The sequence below is a fragment of the Haliotis rubra genome, unplaced genomic scaffold (genome assembly GCF_003918875.1).
Source record: "Haliotis rubra isolate DU_JTF1 unplaced genomic scaffold, ASM391887v1 Scf236, whole genome shotgun sequence".
NCBI classification, from domain to species: domain Eukaryota; kingdom Metazoa; phylum Mollusca; class Gastropoda; order Lepetellida; family Haliotidae; genus Haliotis; species Haliotis rubra.
Window position 1 is genome coordinate 1,066,077 of NW_025766403.1, and position 20,522 is coordinate 1,086,598.

At 38.3% G+C, this 20,522-nt stretch overlaps 1 protein-coding gene across 1 annotated transcript; it reads right to left on the bottom strand.

Annotated features, from left to right (window-relative positions):
- Positions 1-4,956: 4,956 nt before the first annotated feature.
- On the bottom strand, positions 4,957-19,234 carry LOC124278390 (zinc finger protein 1-like). Its single transcript, XM_046714105.1, has 6 exons — positions 18,972-19,234; positions 14,137-14,343; positions 13,632-13,814; positions 11,221-13,493; positions 9,877-10,162; positions 4,957-9,522 (listed from the first exon to the last, which is right to left on the bottom strand). Exons 1-6 carry the CDS (start codon positions 19,171-19,173, stop codon positions 9,320-9,322), a joined length of 3,354 nt encoding a protein of 1,117 aa, XP_046570061.1. The 5' UTR covers positions 19,174-19,234; the 3' UTR covers positions 4,957-9,319.
- Between the last annotated feature and the right edge of the window lie 1,288 nt (positions 19,235-20,522).

The window sequence follows — 20,522 nt, forward strand, 5'->3', positions numbered from 1 at the left end:
TATACACATGTATGTATACCATATAATACACCATGGAAATGGGATATATTCCAGTGTGTATAACATACACACACCACATACACCATGGTGATGGTGTATACACATGTATGTACATGTATACCATATAATACACCATGGCAATGGTATATATACCAATATGTAAACCATATGTACACCATCCTGACTGTATATACATATATGTATACCATATACATATCACATACACCGTGGCGACAGTGTATATACATATATGTATACCATATAAACACATACACCATGGTGACAGTGTATATACATATATGTATACCATATAAACACATACACCATGGCTTCAGTGTATATACATATATGGATACCATATAAACACATACACCATGGCGACAGTGTATATACATATATGGATACCATATAAACACATACCCCATGGCGACAGTGTATATACATATATGGATACCATATAAACACATACGCCATGGCGACAGTGTATATACATATATGGATACCATATAAACACATACACCATGGCGACAGTGTATATACATATATGGATACCATATAAACACATACGCCATGGCGACAGTGTGTATATATATACATATATGGATACCATATACATCACACCATTGCGACAGTGTATATACATGTATGTATACCATATACACACCCCATGCACCATGGCGACAGTGTATATACATGTATGTATACCATATACACACCCCATACTCCATGGCGACAGTGTATATGCATGTATGTATACCATATAAACACCTCATACACCATGGTGACAGTGTATATACATGTATGTATACCATATACACACCCCATACTCCATGGCGACAGTGTATATACATGTATGTATACCATATAAACACCTCATACACCATGGTGACAGTGTATATACATGTATGTATACCATATAAACACCTCATACACCATGGTGACAGTGTATCTGCATGTATGTATACCATATACACACCTCATACACCATGGTGACAGTGTATATACCATATAAACACCTCATACTCCATGGCGACAGTGTATATGCATGTACGTTTACCATATACACACCTCATACACCATGGTGACAGTGTATATACATGTATGTATACCATATAAACATCCCATACTCCATGTCGACAGTGTATATACATGTATGTATACCATATAAACACCTCATACACCATGGTGACAGTGTATCTGCATGTATGTATACCATATACACACCTCATACACCATGGTGACAGTGTATATACCATATAAACACCTCATACACCATGGTGACAGTGTATCTGCATGTATGTATACCATATACACACCTCATACACCATGGTGACAGTGTATATACATGTATGTATACCATATAAACACCTCATACTCCATGGCGACAGTGTATATGCATGTATGTATACCATATACACACCTCATACACCATGGTGACAGTGTATATACATGTATGTATACCATATATACACCCCATACACCATGGCGACAGTGTATATACATATATGTATACCATATAAACACCCCATACTCCATGGCGACAGTGTATATACACGTACATATCACACGCTTGCGACAGTGTATATTCATGTATGTATACCATATACACACCCCATGAACCATGGCAACAGAGAATATACATGTATGTATACCATATACATATCACATACACCATGGCGACAGTGTATATACATGTATGTATACCATATAAACCATGGTGACAATAGTACGTATTTGTAAACACCATGGTGCCAATGTATATACTTACATGTACACCACGGCAACAAGGGGGTGTGTGTGTGTGTGTGTGTGTGTGTGTGTGTGTGTGTGTGTGTGTGTGTGTGTGTGTGTGTGTGTGTGTGTGTGTGTGTGTGTGTGTGTGTTTTAAATACACTGATGACAATACATGTTCATACTACTCAAAATGAGTTAAACAACATCAGATTTCATATTACTTCAGCCAGTCATGGCATGAAAGGAATTGGGTGTTCTTAACTTCTCCCTGGTAATATATGTATATGCACCATATATACAATGGCAATGTGTATATACCATATATAACATGGCTTCTACATATGTGTATATACCATATATAACATGGTTTCTATATATGTGTATATACCATATATAACATGGCTTCTATATGTGTATATACCATATATAACATGACTTCTATATATGTGTATATACCATATATAACATGGCTTCTATATATGTGCATATACCATATATAACATGGCTTCTATATATGCTTACCATTTATATCATGGTGAAAGAATATTCATAACATATTCACCATATATACGGATCCACATATATCATATACATATTGCAATGGTAACTTGTACCCTATACATCATGGTGACATATTGCGCTCAGGTCTGTATCTTAATGACTAGGATTATCAGAGAGCTTCATCTCTCTTCTAAAGTCACATAATTATGACAAATAATTTGGGATTAGTCATTGTGCCACTGAGGACTAGGATAGATCTCAACAACTTAAAACTGTTAAGATTTGTCTATGAAGACGGGACTAACAATTTGAAGTTTGAGGCTAGATACTGGGAACAATACAATTCTACACACATCAATATGTATTTACTGACTTTAAATCAACTTAACAATTTCCTTCAAAAATAGGGACTTTTTCTATTTCAAATCATAATTTTCAAGATAAAACATGGAATGTCCCTCAAGACATTAGACAGGTAGTCTCCCTTTAACGGTCTCCACTAATGAACTTCATGAATCTTTATGCCATCTGATAAAATCGAAGAGCTGTAAAAATTATTTTCTGAAAATTAACCCTTTCTTCATTTTCAATAATCAGTTAAATCTGGAATTTAATATACCCAAGTTGTGTTTTTTAGATCAGAGTTCTTTTGGAGATTACCAATTAAGGGGAGACAACCTATCCACTCAAGATTTTGGAAACGTTTTGTAACAGGTAACATGAGAAATGAGCAGAGATAAATGAGATGAATAACAGCGATGTTTACGTCAACTATGATGAGACTGATTATGGATTTGAAAATGCAATGAAAAATGGAATCATATTTACAGCATGAAATAACATCATAAATGAGACTCAGTGACTAGATAGGCTCATCATCATGGATATACTGAGAATAGTATTTACCTTAAGACTAATATTGTCACAAATAAATATAATTATCCTGCTTGACAAATGAAGATATATAAAAAAATCATTTACTTAACTGAACTGATAATTGCTGGACTGCATCATGTTGTCATATTATGTTTTCTTATCTTAAACATTTTAACACATTATTACCTCCAATAATAAGTTCATTTTTTTTAAAATCGTACCTTCAGTAAGAAGTTCATTTTTCAAAACCATACCTTCAGTAATAAGTTCATTTTTTAAAACAATAAAAACATGACAATCTATGAAAACATAATCAAAAAGTTTCAAACAAACAAAGACATTAGTTTTAATAAATTGGAATGAAATTTTATTTCATCAGATGTAGTTCTTATGTTTCCGTTCACAAATGGTTATTGCACAGGTAGACTTCTAGGATGCCGAGACAGGAAAAAGACAAGACTAGGACTGCAACACCTGGCATATATGTACATTTCAATCTAGTTCATCAGCAACTAAAATATACAGTATGTGAGCATGGCAGTGCTCCAACCTCCTGGGCTCTCAGACAAACATTTGTCTCCAAGACAACCAGAGTTACAAGCTGGAGCACTCACAGAACAAAATGCTTCATTTTCAAATTTACCGTTTTACCATTCTGATCTGAATCATGATCCTTAAAAAAAATATCAGTGGCATTGTTCTCAGACATTCGTGTACAAAAATGCATTTTTCATGAAGTCAAATTGTTTGCTTTGTAATAAATAGAGGATATTATATGAGTGCCCATGTCATACTATGTTTACAACACGAGTGCCTAAATGTTGGTATTTCCCGAGCGAGAGCGAGGGTTATACCGATATTTAGGCATGAGTTAAGTAAACATAGTATGATATGGGCACGAATATAATATTCTGTTTATTACCAAAGTCGTCAAATTGAGGAAAATAACCCAAATCTACTTTCAAACATAGGCTGTCTACCTGCTGTCGCCGCATGTAGAACGCAACGTCACAGAAGAAACGTGGCGTCATAGCATTGTTCATGACGTCACGTCACCATGACAAAGTGATATTTTGCCCTAGGGCATCGTATGAAAAATATGAACCCCCGATATGTTCGCCCTCGTAGGTAATAATGAAGCATCTTGCTCTGTGTTTCAACATAAAATGTCACAGTTCAAAATGTTTAAAATGGAATAGCAAGCATGCTAATATATAACAGCATGAAACAATAGTTTGATTTAAGACAAAAATGTACAACTCTTGGCTGCCTGGTTTCATGACCTAGCATTAAATGATATATAATTTACATAAAAAGATATGAAGAAATTGGATTTGAATACCTAGTGTAAAATAATGCACAATTTACACACAAACATGAAGATCTATACACATTACTGTACAGGACACAAAACACAAGATCATCACATTCTACAGGGGTAAAAACAGCTCATAACAAATTGGCCCGAACAAATTGGAACGAATTAAAAAAACAGGTTTCTTAAAAGTTTGCCCATAACATCAATGATGATCAAACAAAGTAGTACTGAAACCGAAGGGAAAAATGTATTTTGATTACCTAGCTACTTTTATCAACTAGAAAGACTCCCATTTTGTTTTTTCTATGGTTCAATAGTTGAGAGTGTTGAGGAAGGTTACATCTGTGGAGCAGGTTTGTGATGAATGGTGTAACGTCAGTGTGATAAAAGGTGCGATGCGATATATACTGCAATAAAAGATGTGTGGTACGATATATAGCAAATTTTCAAAAAATTTACATTTCATCTCGTGATCTTAATGTTTTCTATTTGCCCAAATGAACTGGTTGCTTTATTTTTGTTGTTGAAATTTTTAAACTAAATCTGTTAAATTTTGTTTTAGATATCATAATTTCTTACACACATCCTCGTCTGTCTTTAGTATTGCTATATATATGTCGCATGACATCATCCTTCTGATAAAGTGACCCGGATGCCAGCCACTATGTTGTAATAGTTACACCCCAAGTAGTTGTCTGTCCAGCGTGTTATGAGCAGCCCCGACACAGAAACTGGACATGGTTCTACGGACTCCCTGTCAGACAAAAACCTGACAATACTGGTCGGAATGCACACACATCCCAACACTCCACACGTGACAAGAAAAAGTATATCACATGAAGATTTAACTCTTCAACAAGGAGTAGCAAACATCAAAATGGTGTTATTTGTAACGAGTGACTTTATACTTCACTGACTGACACGAGACGGAACCAAAAAGGTTCAAAATGTTTGCTATAGTATAACACGGAACGACACATCACGTCAAAGCTGAGATATGATGGCATTGTACAGGGCGGAAACCTTTTCATCGTTCGCCAAATCCTAGTTTTGTAATTTCCCTTGTTCATGATTATTGTAATACTGAACATAATGAAATATCATGAATACAAATTTTTTCCTTCCTTCAATATAATGCTACATGAATTTTACATATCTGAAGTTGCCATTCGCTTTCAGACTATTGACTAGAGAAGCTAGGCACATTATGTAACAGTACAGTAGCCCCATAGCAACAGACACTACCAGGCTCAATAGCCCCATAGCAACAGACACTACCAGGACAGACACACACTGATATATGTACAGAAACACTAACACAAATAATATTAGGCGGTGGCCTAAACTATAAACAACACAATAACACAACTTAAACACAAAGTATCAACATAACAACAATATGAGTATTTTTGGTACATAGTTTCAACCTCCGGCTGAAATCTGGAAGATATAGGATTCCATACTGTAGACGAGTTGAATATCGCTTATATCTCATGGATATCTCAAGGGTATCTAGCATCTAGAAATCTAGAAAATATACTGCAATAAAAGAGAACAATCCAATGGCTGCAAACAGAATGAACGAAATGTTTCCCGAATTTGTATTCTTTGAAAGAAGTTATTTTATAGGGAAATTACCAAAGGTTGGAAAATCAATCATTCTGTTCTTGTGCTTACTAGGATTGTACATACAAGGTGTTCTTGTCTATAGTAGATGACCGATCAGAAAAGGTGGAATAACACTATCTAATGGGATGAGTATTATACGGCGTCCCTGCCCCTACTACGGCACCAAGGGGAACAACTACACCCACACATACAGACTAATTCTACTCTCTTTGTACAAAAATTTGGCATCCTGTGATACAATCTGGCTCATTAAGCTGATGACTAGATCCTCATCTCAACAAAACATCAATTCTCAAACTGTATTACCAACCATTTCACATCATATATTGACTTTTTGTAACTGTCATTATTGCAATACATTTTTAAAATTTATACATATGGATATACTGATTATTACCTCTATCACCTCACTTTCATCATAAGCAGTTACAATACACATGACCATTATCTGTTTTCATACGATGGGTTGTTATTTAAACTTTCTAATTAATAAACAAAATTGATTCAAATTTCCTTTTTTCAGATTTTGATGACTTATCTACCTTTTTTTTTAATTTTAGAAATATTGATTTTTAAAAAACATTTACCCAATACATCTAAGTTTGACGTTTTGAAATCTTGTCAATTTGTAGATTCTTAACCAAACAGCTTTTTTTAGCCTAAAATATTCAAAGAAACAGTCACATTGACACGATACATAGCACAACACGTACAATACTGGTATTCACGATGAGCCCTAGTTTGGCAGATTCTTGCGAAGTGGAAGACCAAAATCTGGCACTGAATTAAAATTGGTATTTGGAAGATCAAATAAGATTAATACTGTTGGCACATATTAGCACTGACATCAGTTAATACAATGATTGCAAACTTTCCATAAATATTAGGAAGACATCATTAATACTGAGAATGGATATTTGTGTAGATATATAGAAAGAAAACTATCTTCATTATTATGCATTATATATGTCTGGCAGTATATAATACATATACTATCTGTCAGATGACTGAGACATAGCCCTCCAATATTGCACTTAGAAACAAAATATTTGTAACGTAACTGATAGCACGGTAGAGTATTGCATATTTTGGCACATGGATAACACATAAGATAAACAAGACTACTTCTAAAACATAACCCTGTTTAAAAGAAATAATACTTCTCTATGGCAGCCGAAATTTACGACCTATTGCACACTTTGACTTTTAAGTATTTCTCCACAGGCGTTAAGTACAATGTGGCCCTTGCTGAACTAAATTGCTATAAATACTTTGATACATTAATCATTATACTATGATAGAACTAACATCTTTTTGATTTTTTATACATGTTATTTATGCAGCATTGTTTATTTACAACAAATACAATGAACAAGGCATTCAATTTACATTCATTCAGGCACTGACTGCCTCATTCATGAACACTCTTTCTTAAAACAAATGTGAGACCAGTTTAATTAAATGCTCAAAATGTGAATTTACAAAATTTTTACAAAAAATTGAAAATGTAGCTTAAGTGTAAAAGGTTATTTCTTATTGAAACTAAATTTTGTAAAACTTATGCAAAATTGTGTAGATGTTTTAACACATAGTTCTCATACTGGTACTCCTGTAACATAAACACATTCATTCATTCATTCATTCATTCATTTATTCATTTTCTCTCTCTCACTCATGTCAGGTGAACAAGCACACTCATACATTTATTTGGAAGACAATAGAAGGTTGGCACCTGGTGTCGAATCGACACCTTTTGTTGGCCAAGCTTCGGAATAATACTGTCCGGTAAAGACATCGTTTCAGGTGTTACCCTGCACATGTGATAACACCACTTACACCGTTGCACCATGGTCAAGCAGATCACTCTAATCATTGCTATCTAACCAGCACTTAAACTATTATGACTATTCGGTCAACTTCATAGTATTATGCAAATAAATTTAATATCTTGACAATAAACCTACATAACTTCTAAAACAAAGGACATTAGATCCCTAAACTACCAACAAATATCTAATAAATAACAAAAAGCCTACATGTAAATAAATATTTTCAATTATCTCCCCTTGACCATAGCGCAGATTATTAATAACTTTTACGACTAAGGACAATTTGGCACCAAACATCTTGTGACGCATACATAGTGAAAACAGTTGGCACTGGCAAGACTATACACAATTGGCACAAACATTTCTGATCGGTCATCCTAACTAGGAAGTCATGGAAGCTCTGTAAGATACACCTCTAACCCATAAATAACATCTTTTCTAATCTCTTAAATAGAAATAAATCTCTGTCAGCAATAGCTGGCTTTAAAATATGGCAAATTGGCTTTGTGAGAAATGGGAAGCTTAGGTAAGGCTGTTGACAAGAGTTGATGACGAAACTCACGTCAAAGCAACCTTTAAAATACTGAATACATTGGTAAGTAGTCGCGCTGAAGTGGCACTATTTCTCTAGGACATCAGGAAAAAACGTTCATCAAGTGGTGTATGTCCGTTAAGTAATAAGTGTCACATAGAACATTCATAACACAGTGATTCAGATCCAACAGTAAGATGTCTTAGAAAACTAGGCACCAACAAATGTTATCCCTGGTCATGTACGGTCCTAATGTCCTAGAGAGGCCACAAGCTATTTCACTTGAGATTCCGACACGGTTACGACTAACACATAAAACACACCACAATATCAAAACCACATTGGATGAAAAAAAAAAAACGTGTAAGAAATCTGGTCCCATATGGAATTAAGTATTGGTTGCATGTAAAGCACTTGATCGTGGCTTGTAGAATAACAGGTACATCATGATTACTTTCTGTAACATCAATGAGCACTTCATAGACGTTTGGTTAAATACCAAACAATACATGAAACTGTAATACTGTAACAACAAAAGAAATGACCGATTGCATATCACTGACATTGCTATAATGCTCTCAATCCACTGCAGCAGTTTCATAGTTGCCTCCCCTGATTATGCCATTACGCAGTTACCTCCCCTTGTAAAAAATAATTGCAAATATTCTCTGCCAATATTCTTTTGACAAAATAGATGAAAACTAGCAACTATCATCTATGGCTTAATGAATCATGGAATGGACAGTTTGCAAATGCTCTTTCCCTTGTTGGGGTTACCTCCCTTTCAGATTCTGCCATATTGCCTAATAGTTGCCATCTCGCATATTTGGCAGCAAGAACACTTGAAACTTAGCTTCAGCAGAGAGTTGCATGAAGACTGGCTCTGCTGAGTTGTCTCCCCTAGTCCTCCTCCCCATCGTTGGGCTTGCAGTACTTGTATCGGTGATTCATATGTTGGCTGAATGAGCCCGAATGACTGAAACGCTTGCCACATTTCTTGCACTGAAACGGTTTCTCTCCACTGTGGAGACGCTTGTGTTCCGTCAGGTGATGCTTGTGCTTGAACGCCTTGCCACATACCTCACAGCAGAAGGGACGGGCACCTGTTGGCATTGTGAGAAACGGATTTAGCATGAAATCATGAAAAGCATTCATCTTACAGTTGCATCAGCAAATGTTTCGAGTTTATCATTTTCCCCAGTACACAAAATATTTTCAGAAAAATTTACATGAATGCCTAAGGGTAAAGTGAAATGAAGGATCACGTATGATTGGAGTTGCTCGGAAAAAAAAAGATGTTCGTAAAAAAAATTTCCCCCGATTTTTCTTTTTCGTAATGTATCTATAGTACTCTTTTCAAGGCTAAATTTAAAGTACTGAGCATGTCAAGGTATGTCCAAGATCTTAACACTCTTTACCCATTTCATTACAATTTGATATATTACTGGGGTATTTACCTGAGTGTTCGTATTTGTGTCTGGCGAGAGAGCTCTGCTTGCTGAACATCTTGTCACACTGGTCACAGGCATACATCCCGATGTCAACATCCATCTTGTGGTTCTTCCACGACTTGCGTTTCTTACGCAGCGGTTCGTCATCGCCGTTAAGAGAATCATCAAGGTCAAGGTTAGCTTCTTCTGCTTCCACCTGCCATAAGAAACATGGCTGCTTGCACATGTTGGAAAACAGAAACAGAGTGTTAAGGGAGCAGCACACAGCAATAAACACAACATGGGAAGTCAAACACAGTCAAACAAACAAGACAGGAAACTGGCACAAATTACACCAAACAAGATACTCATTTTTGTCACAAGAACATGCAGTGATTCTCATTAATTTGGTAACACGGAAGACATTAAATTTCAAATACTGGATATCAGCTGTTCTAATAAGTACATCTTAATCAATATTGCTTTTGCAATGTAATGAAAATGTAGAGATGGGCAAGAAGACCAATTGAAATGCCGGTGAGGAATTATAGATATTTTTTAAATCAACATTTGTGCCAGCTTAACAGGGTGACAGTTTTTTAAATCAAAATTGTATATTTGCAAATATCTTTAAAATATGATGCATTCTCAATCAGTTATTTTCAAAAGAAAAATTAAGTTTCAGTTATATATGCTTGTCACCCTGTTTATATCAAGAACAGTTTCAATAACAAACTTCATCAACAAAACAAACATCTAGCAATGCACAATGTGGCTAAACAGTTAAGCTATTAGATGTTTGATGTAGCACATGAACATGGCAAACACTGCACAATATACACCGCACTCAAACTGCTGAGCTAAAACTGCCGTGAAACGATGACACAAATTATGCTGTATTAAGTGATGGGTTATGATGAACAGTCGGTCACAAAACTTCAGCAATCACTTGAAAAACTAGCACTGATGTTAGCGTGAATGACATGACCAATCAGAGGTAAGTGTTGTACACGACACCCATCAAGCATGCCCGTACTCACAGTTGCAAGGACCATTTAGGAAAATATTGATGATTTCATTCTATAAAACTATTCATAACAGATTCATGTTGAATATATTTAATCAGTTTCTGTTTTCGTAAAATCATGCAAATTTGTAAATTTGCAAAGTTGCTACATCATAATGCTAATTCTTAGAAGAGATTTTGAGGACCTATTATCACGGTTTCAACAGATAATTGCATAATTAACTGAAAATCAAATTCCTCAAAATAAGTTAATGTAGCATATACCTTGAAAAGGCTCACCTGTCTCCAGGATTTTTTCCTCAGTCTTTTGGATTTTCCAAGGTGATCTGCAACAGTCAGCTCGCCTTCCCTTCGGCCAAAGACACATCTGCGAGGGTTCTCAAGTTGTGGTGGAACAGTGCATCATTCTTAGCTTGAAGACAACTCCTGTCAAGTCCTCTCTCATCCGCTTCGTCTATCACAAGTCGGCCATTGTCAGCTAAGTCTGACTCTTCCTGACTGTCGGAACTGTCTGAAGAGGTATCTGAACTACAGCTCTCCTGGTCGTCTTGCAATGGGCTCTTCCTCAGTTCTCCCTCGCTGATTTCCCTTGATGCTGGGGAAGGACGAGATGCAGTTGGGGAAGACGACTTCGACGGAATGGTTGGTACAGACCAGCCAGACAAGGTTGGTATTACTGAGCTGGTTGTCTTCGGAATCTCGGTTAACAGACTGCTCCGGAAGAGACCTTCTTGTTGCATGTACTTGAAGATAGCAGACTGGTGGAAACTCCCTTCAAGTCGGGTTGATGATGGGGGCGATGATGTGGGTGGTTTACTGTCTTTGGAAGGTTCTTCTTTAGTGGTAGACTTGCAGCTGAGGTTGAGAGCTTGGTCCTCACCGTATGAAGGTGTTGGGGAAGGAGTTGAGTTGCAGTGAGCTTTGGGAGGCTGACGCTTGACGGTGAGGTCAAGAGGCTGGTCCTGGTTGGCGATAGATGTCTGAGGTTTGACGAGAGTCTGTGGGAGGGAATGCGAAGTCAGCTGCCCATTGAGTTTCGGGGAGGGTGTTGAGGACTGACTGGCTGAAAGGGCACTTGCAAACGGCTGTGGAACAACTGGTATGTAAGAAGAGGCTGTTGTGGTTACAGGGAGTTCTTCAGCAGCCTTGAAGCGAGCCATGTTGGGGAAGTAGGGTACATCTTTACCCTTTCTTCTGTCACGAGCTCGCATGTTCTGGAACCAGACTTGAACAACTCGCTTGGAGAAACCAATTTCATTTGCAATCTTGATGAGTTCCTGTTTGCCTGGTCGAGGATTTATTTGGTAATGTGCGCGAAGAAACTGAAGCTGCTGATCACTGATGAGCGACCTCATCCTGTATTTCTTGTCTCCCTGGGTAGCTTCCTCCTTCCCCTCCTCAGTGTCCTCCTCGTCCGTCCCTGCATCACCAACGCTCCCGTTTGGCGTGGGATGGCGACTTGCATCGGACACAGTACTGTTTGGAGAGCTGCGAGAGTTTTCTAGGTTAGCCATTCGTAGGACAATATCTTTGTTCAGCTTGCATAGGTACCTCTCATGTTGGTGCAGTTCAACTGGACTCTTGAAACCATTGCTGCAAAACCGACACATCATCTCCCCAATGCTGTTAGTCTTGTGTTCAAACTCTCCACTAGTCTCACACTTGGCAGATTCATGGGGTGAATTTGCTCGAGATCCTTTATTGGCCTCATCTGGCTCTTGTTTCACTTTAATTGTGTCTGGTCCCTCAACCTTCTTCTCGGAAGCAGCCAGATTGAGCAGCTGGGTATTGGAGTTGACATCAGGTGAGATCTGAGGAGCCCTGGACACAGGAGAAGTGCTGCATGGTGGGGGCTTTGGGCACTCAATGGTCGGAGGGCTGAGCTTGGGAGGAGGTAAAACATGGCCTGAAGGCTTGCCGTCTGGGTAGAGACTGTAGGCAACCATACCCAGAGGACGCACAGGAGTGCTGGTAAGGTTTGGAGGAAAGTAGGTGGGGAGTCCTGCATTACGTGGATCGTACTTGAGGAACTGCTGTGGGTAGCTTCCAGGAGGAGGGGACTGGAGGGAGTCATTGAACGACTGTCCTGGGCTGCGGTAGTACATGACACCCTCATTGTTGCCGTTGCGATCTACGCGTCTTCCCTTCATGTTCATCACCCAGCATTTCTTAGATGTCATGTGACTGCTGTAGGATCCGGAATGACTGAAGCGTTTGCCACAGTTTGGGCATTCAAAGGGTTTTTCTCCACTGTGGATACGAATGTGTTCCTTGAGATGGTGCTTGAACTTGAAGGCCTTGCCACATTCTGGACATTTGAACTTGCGGAGGTCGGTGCTCTCGTCATGACTGATCATGTGACGCTGGAGACGGTAAACATTTGCGAATGTCTTGTTGCAGACCTTGCAGTTCTGGGATGTTGGTGAGTGGAGTGCGATATGTTTGTCGAGCTGTGTTTTGAGCAGGTAGACCTCATCACACTTGGGACACTGATACTTGATCTCCTTGTCAGGGTGCTGTGTCTTCATGTGTTCACGAAGCAGGGTGACACGCTGGTAGTTCTCGCTGCAGTGGACACACTTCAGAGTGTATTCTTCTTCCACTGGATTCACAGCATCTGAAACATTAACAAATAACATGAACAAAACTGTTAATTAACAAAATACCAATAAACAATCGGAAATATTAAGTCATTAATCAACCAAACATAAAAAGATTAAGATAAATCTGAAGAAGATCAAGCAGGAAATCATACCAATGCTTGTTGCGTGTTCCTCCTCCAGATCGCTGACTGGTTCGGGGAATATGACAACTGTGTCACTGCGACCCAGGAACTCTTTGATTGTGTCCGCCTCATTTGATGTTGAATTGTTGGTTGGGGGCGCCACTGTCTTTTTGTCGCTGATATCAAGTTTTTCTTCAGCTTCTTCAGTTGTTCCTTCAAACAATATCAAAACTTAAGATCGATTCACAGATATCTTAGACAAAATCTGTATTTGTTTCACCTATAGACTCAACAAGTTACATATTTGCACAAGTCCATCTTAAATTTCCAAACAGAATCAAAGGCTTTAATTGTTTTTACTTACAGATGGAACAAGTTATAAAATGATTTCACCCCATTGTTAAATCATAACACCAAACTGTAATACAGTGTGTCATTGTGATAAAAGTTCACCAAAATGTCGGATCAGAATTGTTGATATTGCATGAAGTGTGCACTGTGGTTGAGTTATTGTGAACATTGTGTTTGGGCCTACCATTCTGTGTGGGGTGAGTTTTGTCTGCAGCCTCCTCCTGTCGAGTCACTGGTTCTGGCGATGTCTCACTCGCCACACCTGTCACCTCGCACTGGCTCTCCTTGACTGGGTTGTCATGGTTACCATTTGCTACTCCCGTGGAGGGGGTGTCCATCTTTTCCTCCACTGCCGTAGCGAGAGAGTCATCGATATGATCTTCATTTTCCACTGCAAATAAGAGAGGAAATTAGCTGATGGCCACTCACTGATTTCTTGACATCCATCAAACAGTCAAGCGTTTTCTACTTGGCTGATTATATATGTGCTCTGATCAATCGTTGGTAAAAGCGCATCCCAAATCCCACAAAATTTGTCAGTAAGTAAGCGATGGTTAATTTACCCATCTGAAGAAATCCAATATTCTATGGCCAAGCCTGGAAGAACAGTCTCCTGATTTGCCTCTGTGATTAATACTGAGATAACGGATGAGCAACTGATGTAAACAAATCCTAGATTACATGCTCCAACAGATCATCAGACTTGCATGACTGGAGAAAAAACTCGGCCATTCCTTGGATAAATCAGCAGTATTGATTACCAGAATAGCAGGCTAGTTGGTGATATTCGGCACGGGAAATTAGCTCTTGCGAATCAATAACTAATACATTGATCAAAAGTCAGAATTTCATAAGTCAGCAGCCTCTTCATCAACCGTACACTGACTGACATCCATGTGAACTTAACTTATGGATGATAAATCATAAAAACCTGTACACTTCATGTTATCTACAGTTAATTTTTAACGTTCTCTTAATTTTTAAAAAAAAAGTCTCTGTAGGCACCATAACATTATTGAACATGGGATAAACCGTAAACTGCCAATTGCTTGCAGCTGCAGAGTCCCCCAAGCTCATAAAATGTTATCTTCTGATAACAGAGTGCATTCCAATTAAACTCCACACTGTACAAACATGTGTTGTCACTTTCCTCCTTCCAATGGGCAAAATCAGAGTATGGAATGTTAGACTTGCATCAGAAATGTCTATTTGACTTCCAAGAACATGTCATCCTTCACAGCTGCAAGGAGATCATTGCGACCTTCACATAACTTGACGACGAAATTCTATCACCCAAAAGAGTGACATCATGATGCTGAAACCATCATCATCAACACCTTAAAAATTTCCTTTTAATGTTCGTGTATTATTCACAAGGAAATATTTAAACAGTGGAAGGGAAATAGTACCCACATTCTACCACCAGCTGAATAGGTCTCATATTCATTGGCTGTCAGTTAAAAGGTCCTTATAATCTGTTCATAAATACAGGATGAAATGATTCACAGCAAGGGCAAAGAAATGAACAAAACTATTTCCCAACAACTACTGACAACACTTGATGAGAGTTACAAGCCTGAGGCAGAGTAAAGTAACATGGTTGAGCCAAGATGGGAACACACAGAGAACAAAAGTAGAAGGACCTAAGCTAGAAGTGATGTTTGAACAAATCTCTGCAGCGCACAAAAGGATCAAATTTGAAGTGCAAACTGCCATCTCATATATTTGGAGGCTCCCTCTCAGAAGCTCATTCGAATTTCTGGATAAATAATAATTGGACCTGCTATGATTTATCTGTCAGAGAACACCTGGAAAAATACTACATAACCCTCTTGACGTGGAGTAGGTGCACTCAACTGTTTTGAAAAATGTTCGATTAAAATATTAATTACGCCTCCTTGTTATAGGACGTCGCTCCACTGTAGGAAGTGACTCTATTGTAAGAGGAATAATTAACTTGCTTGTAATTGTAGCCATTCTGTTGAAAATTTCTAATGAGCACAAACTAGAGAAGAGAAGTACCCTCCACAAATGTAGACTATTCAATGATCTGACAAATTGGAAACTGTGCTAACAGTGTGCATAAACACTCACATCCGAAAATCTCGGCCTTCTGACTCTGTAGATAAGGCGCTTGCACAAAGTAATCATCAACTATTCAAGTGATTGACACAAAACACTATAATCTGTAGTTTTCTATCACACAATGACAGACGCCTGTCAAATTTGTAAGGGCCAATCATTATCGTTCTTTCATGCGTCAATACCTGTGTTGTTCACTGTCTCTAGTAAAAGACTCAGATTATTTGCTTTTACACTGCCGTTACGGTGTCGTATACTCCTACTTCAGGGCCAAATAGCGGCAAAATGTTCTTGTCGATATGCTAGAATTCAATGCTTAATTAAAACGGTAAAGATCTTGTATCAAGGAGACAGAAAGGTTGATGAATGAGTCTCAGCAAAGGCCCATTTCCTGCATACAATACAGCCCTTTTCACCTGTCCGATCTTAACAAGCCATCATGAAAGCAACCTTGGGAATTCATTCAGCGTCAGTCATGCATCAATTTGCATACAGTGTACCAGGGAACTACGACAACTCGCCTTCCGTTCAAGACAGCAACTACCAATCATAACACAGTAAAGCTGTGGGGGGTCATCTCAATGACATCTTAATTGTGCAATCAACGCTAATTGTTAAAATTTCAAGTGGTATTTCAATCAATAAGTTTTCATATTCTTAATCAAAAAACAATACTCTATCAAGTCAGCGACTGTTGGCACTCTCTAGCCTTTTCAGTCAGTTTTATGAAGTAATCAATTTTTATGATTCTCCTGAGTGAAGAGGAACTCGGTATAAAAGGCGATACATTGTAGGCAATTATAGTTCCTTGTTCATGTAAACCTCCCAGATGGGGCAAAGTGTGGAGACCTAGTAATCCAGCCATCTCCAGTTGTTATCCTATTTCAAATACAATAATTCTACAACACATTTAATGCATCGTGTTTCGAGGAAATGTTTCCTTCTTAATCAGACAAAGTGTCGGTAAGATGGTTCTAATAAGGATGTTGACACTAACTACTTATCAACGGCTAAGGTTCACTTGGCAGGTCCCCAGCTTATAATGCAACACACCTGTAAATTAACACACCTGTAATGCGACACACCTGTAGCCATCTGATAATTACTTTCACCTGTGCAGTTTCACCTTGAAAATATAAATAAGCTCTGGCTAAATCAGAATCAAATTTCTCAGTTAAAAGTTTGCATATCTGACCTTTAATTTTACCTGTAAAATCTAGACACTTAATTTTAACACAGATTATAGAAGTTGTAATCTGAAGTTAAATGAGTATTTGCTTAATACCGCATACGCAATTCTTGACAATGACCTGACAAGATGATGAAACGAAACTGTGACGTTATGCTAAAACATAAGGAATGAGAAAACAGGAAATAGAACTCTTCTGATAAAAAGTATCTAAAGATGCCTTGTCACAGGCACCTCCCAAATATAGGCACAAAAGGTAGGGAAATAAATCTTCATATCTCTATTGTCTAAGATGAAAACAATTAGTTTTGTAGGGTAAGATCCAAGTGGCGATATCCTAGGTCAGGCCAGCCAATGAGAGCACACCTTGCATTTCCTGTCCCTCCTATCCGCCATGCCACTAAGCATCGCGTAGCATGTGATTCACAATCCCGCTGATACAGTCATATACTACATAGGTGCCACGCTTCCCATGATTCACCACTGTTTTATACGCATTAGGCAACAAGCATTTTCTCTCCTCGTCAACAACTATTAATTTCATCAGCACTCATCTCCAGCCATTTTTAGTCATGATAGATGAGAATTGTCATTCCAAATTCACTGAATATGATTGAAGCCACATCGAGTATTAGTCATAGACACATGGCCAATTACTTTTTCACCATACAAAACTGCAACACCCTCCATATTTGAAAAACGTTCACACCTACCATAATTATTTCCGACAAAATAACAAATGTCAAAATAAATTACAGAAACACAAAAAGTAATCAGTCCAAAAACAAAATCGAACTTATCAGTTGTAGACTATCATGGGATGAAGCTGAATGAATTACCTCCCTTAGACTGGGCGTGCTTGGGGAGGAGGCCTGGGCTAGGATGCCATATGTGCAGTGGGGCGTGATGGGAACCATCTGGGAGGGGGTCACAGACAAACAACTGTCTGCACTGGCCCAGGTGATGCCCAGGTGATCAGTCAGTTTCACAAATTCACACTTCTGCAGAAACCATCCCCACCCTTGCAATCAAATTTGATATTTCCAGGAAGCATTTTTGTCAATTTTCAAAATATGTATTCAAAAAGACTAGGTGATCCATAAAACAATTTAAGAATATTATAGGATGAGAAATTACACAATAAACTATTTGTTGTTACAGTGAATGCAAGAAAACAAGACATACCTTCTTCCATGGCAGACGACACAAAACTGAGGGAGAAGGTAGCAGTTACCCATAATACCTGTCAGGTGACCGAATCAACTATTTTTAGGTGTTTATTTGAAAATACAAGGAAACCAAAAAAACCGATTAGTGATGTCAACTTTGTATTTCCTGTCCTTTTGACTTAATCAGGTAACAGAAACATCATGTCTGTCAACAAGGACGCTCGCACATGTTGCTGAACAGGGGACAACACACAAGGTAAAAATAAAATCTAAAAATTGTGACTAACGATGAATCAGTAGTGCAAATAAAGCCAAATAAAAAATAAAATACTTGGTAAAATAAAACTGTTTAGTCATCAACTGTTGATTTCTGAATTATCTCAACATGTGTTTAATGACAACTTTGTCGAAACCATTTGTTACACAAACAAAATACTTGAAACTATGATTCCTAAATATAAACAAACAGTGCCACATAAACTCTGCAAGTAAGAGGTGGAGTCAGCCATCACTTAAAAACCCAAAGTAATATCCCTTTAAAAATACATGAAGGTTAACATAGATGACTGAAAAACTTACCAAAGGGAAAAAGTTTAAGTTCCTCAAACATGTCTTCAGGCAGTCCAATAGCCACAGCACATGAGGAGTCAGCTCCTACTCCCAACGAGTCACCGGGCTCAAGTTGCATGCATACACCTTTACCTTCACACAAATACTCCCAGTACAAGCACCTTGCCAGCCTCAAGGTAGACAACTCCTGTGTGTACACCGACAGTCTCATCAAGCCCAGGTTTGTGATTTGCCAGCTGGCCCTGAGGAGCGAGCCAGTCAGAGACGGGAGTTACAGGAGCGTATCACTCCCTGCTGGGCCTGTCACAGCTCTCTCATCCTAGGCTGGCACTGGCTACGCTACACCGCTCCCGCTCACGGGAATCAGATAACAGGCTGATCCAGTAATTATGGAAATCCCATTTGCATGAAATTATGCCGTGAGCTGGGAGCTTGACCGTTTATGCTGTGTACACCAATAGATGGGTATTGATTTTCACTGGGACATCAGGGAGTATAAGAGAGAGGTCAATATGAATCATAACAGACCTCAGTGTAGCGGAGACAGGAACTAAAGTGCCTTAATTACATGTTGTGTGAGATCCAGGCCCAAGTGAACATCACACGCAGGCAGGCAGGTGGGCTTGATTGCCCCGAAAGTCATCACTTGTCACATGTATTATTATTTTCATATTTCTGGTTGGAGTCTTGTGTACCTCCATGCTACCTGTCCCCTCCTCACTCAGACACGCGCCATCTTTCCGCTCCACAACCCAATTTACTGTCGCAAAAACAATTACAGCCATCACACACAATAGAGTCCGGAAACAAACTAAACAAAGTAGCAATCTCTACACAACATAGATCGTCCGATTGCGAGCCATTATGCAGTAAATATAAGTTAATTATATGATGACAAGGGACATAACTACTGGGATAATCTAATGATACAATTAATGTTCACTGCCGATTCTTATTTTCAATTATCTCTATCTGTAGGCAGTATTTCGTATCAGGTAATATTAAATTAGACAAAATAAACCTATGTATTAAACACAATTACCTTAAACAGAAATTGGGGTTCAAATCAGGCAGAAAAATGTGCATGTTTAAAGGCACTGTGATGTTGAAATAGTCATGGTTGAATGGTTTACAACAATACAGATACCGTCCGAATTTATTCATGTAACGTTATCGCAGCAATTTTTGTAAATATAACACTGAACCATTTTCTTCTAAAAATAAAGTTTGGGGGGAGTTGATTAAACAAAAAACCTTCTTGACGGCTCTTCTAACGTGATGTTAGCAGTGTCCTTGAGATCGGGATTGAAAGCGATGTAATGAAGTTATAGAAAGACAATCGTAGCATGATTGCAAATATTACGACTGACAATTGAAGATTGCTAGCTCTACGTCTTCCCCCAATCACGCTAGGGGAAATGTTCCCAATCGACATTCGTCTCCTTCCCGATCAATCAACAAGGGATCTCTGATGTGACCCGAGATCTCTACCGTTATGACTGCACACAAAATAAACGCGGGTAATGAAATTAAAGGGCTGACGCTCAACTTAGATTTATG

Coding starts and splice junctions, on each gene's coding strand:
- LOC124278390 (XM_046714105.1), bottom strand. CDS start 19,173: ATGAGACTGTCGGTGTACACACAGGAGTTGTCTACCTTGAGGCTGGCA. Junction 13,815..14,136: donor AACTCACCCCACACAGAATG/GTAGGCCCAAAC, acceptor TATTGTTTGAAG/GAACAACTGAAGAAGCTGAA. Junction 13,494..13,631: donor GGAACACGCAACAAGCATTG/GTATGATTTCCT, acceptor TTAATGTTTCAG/ATGCTGTGAATCCAGTGGAA.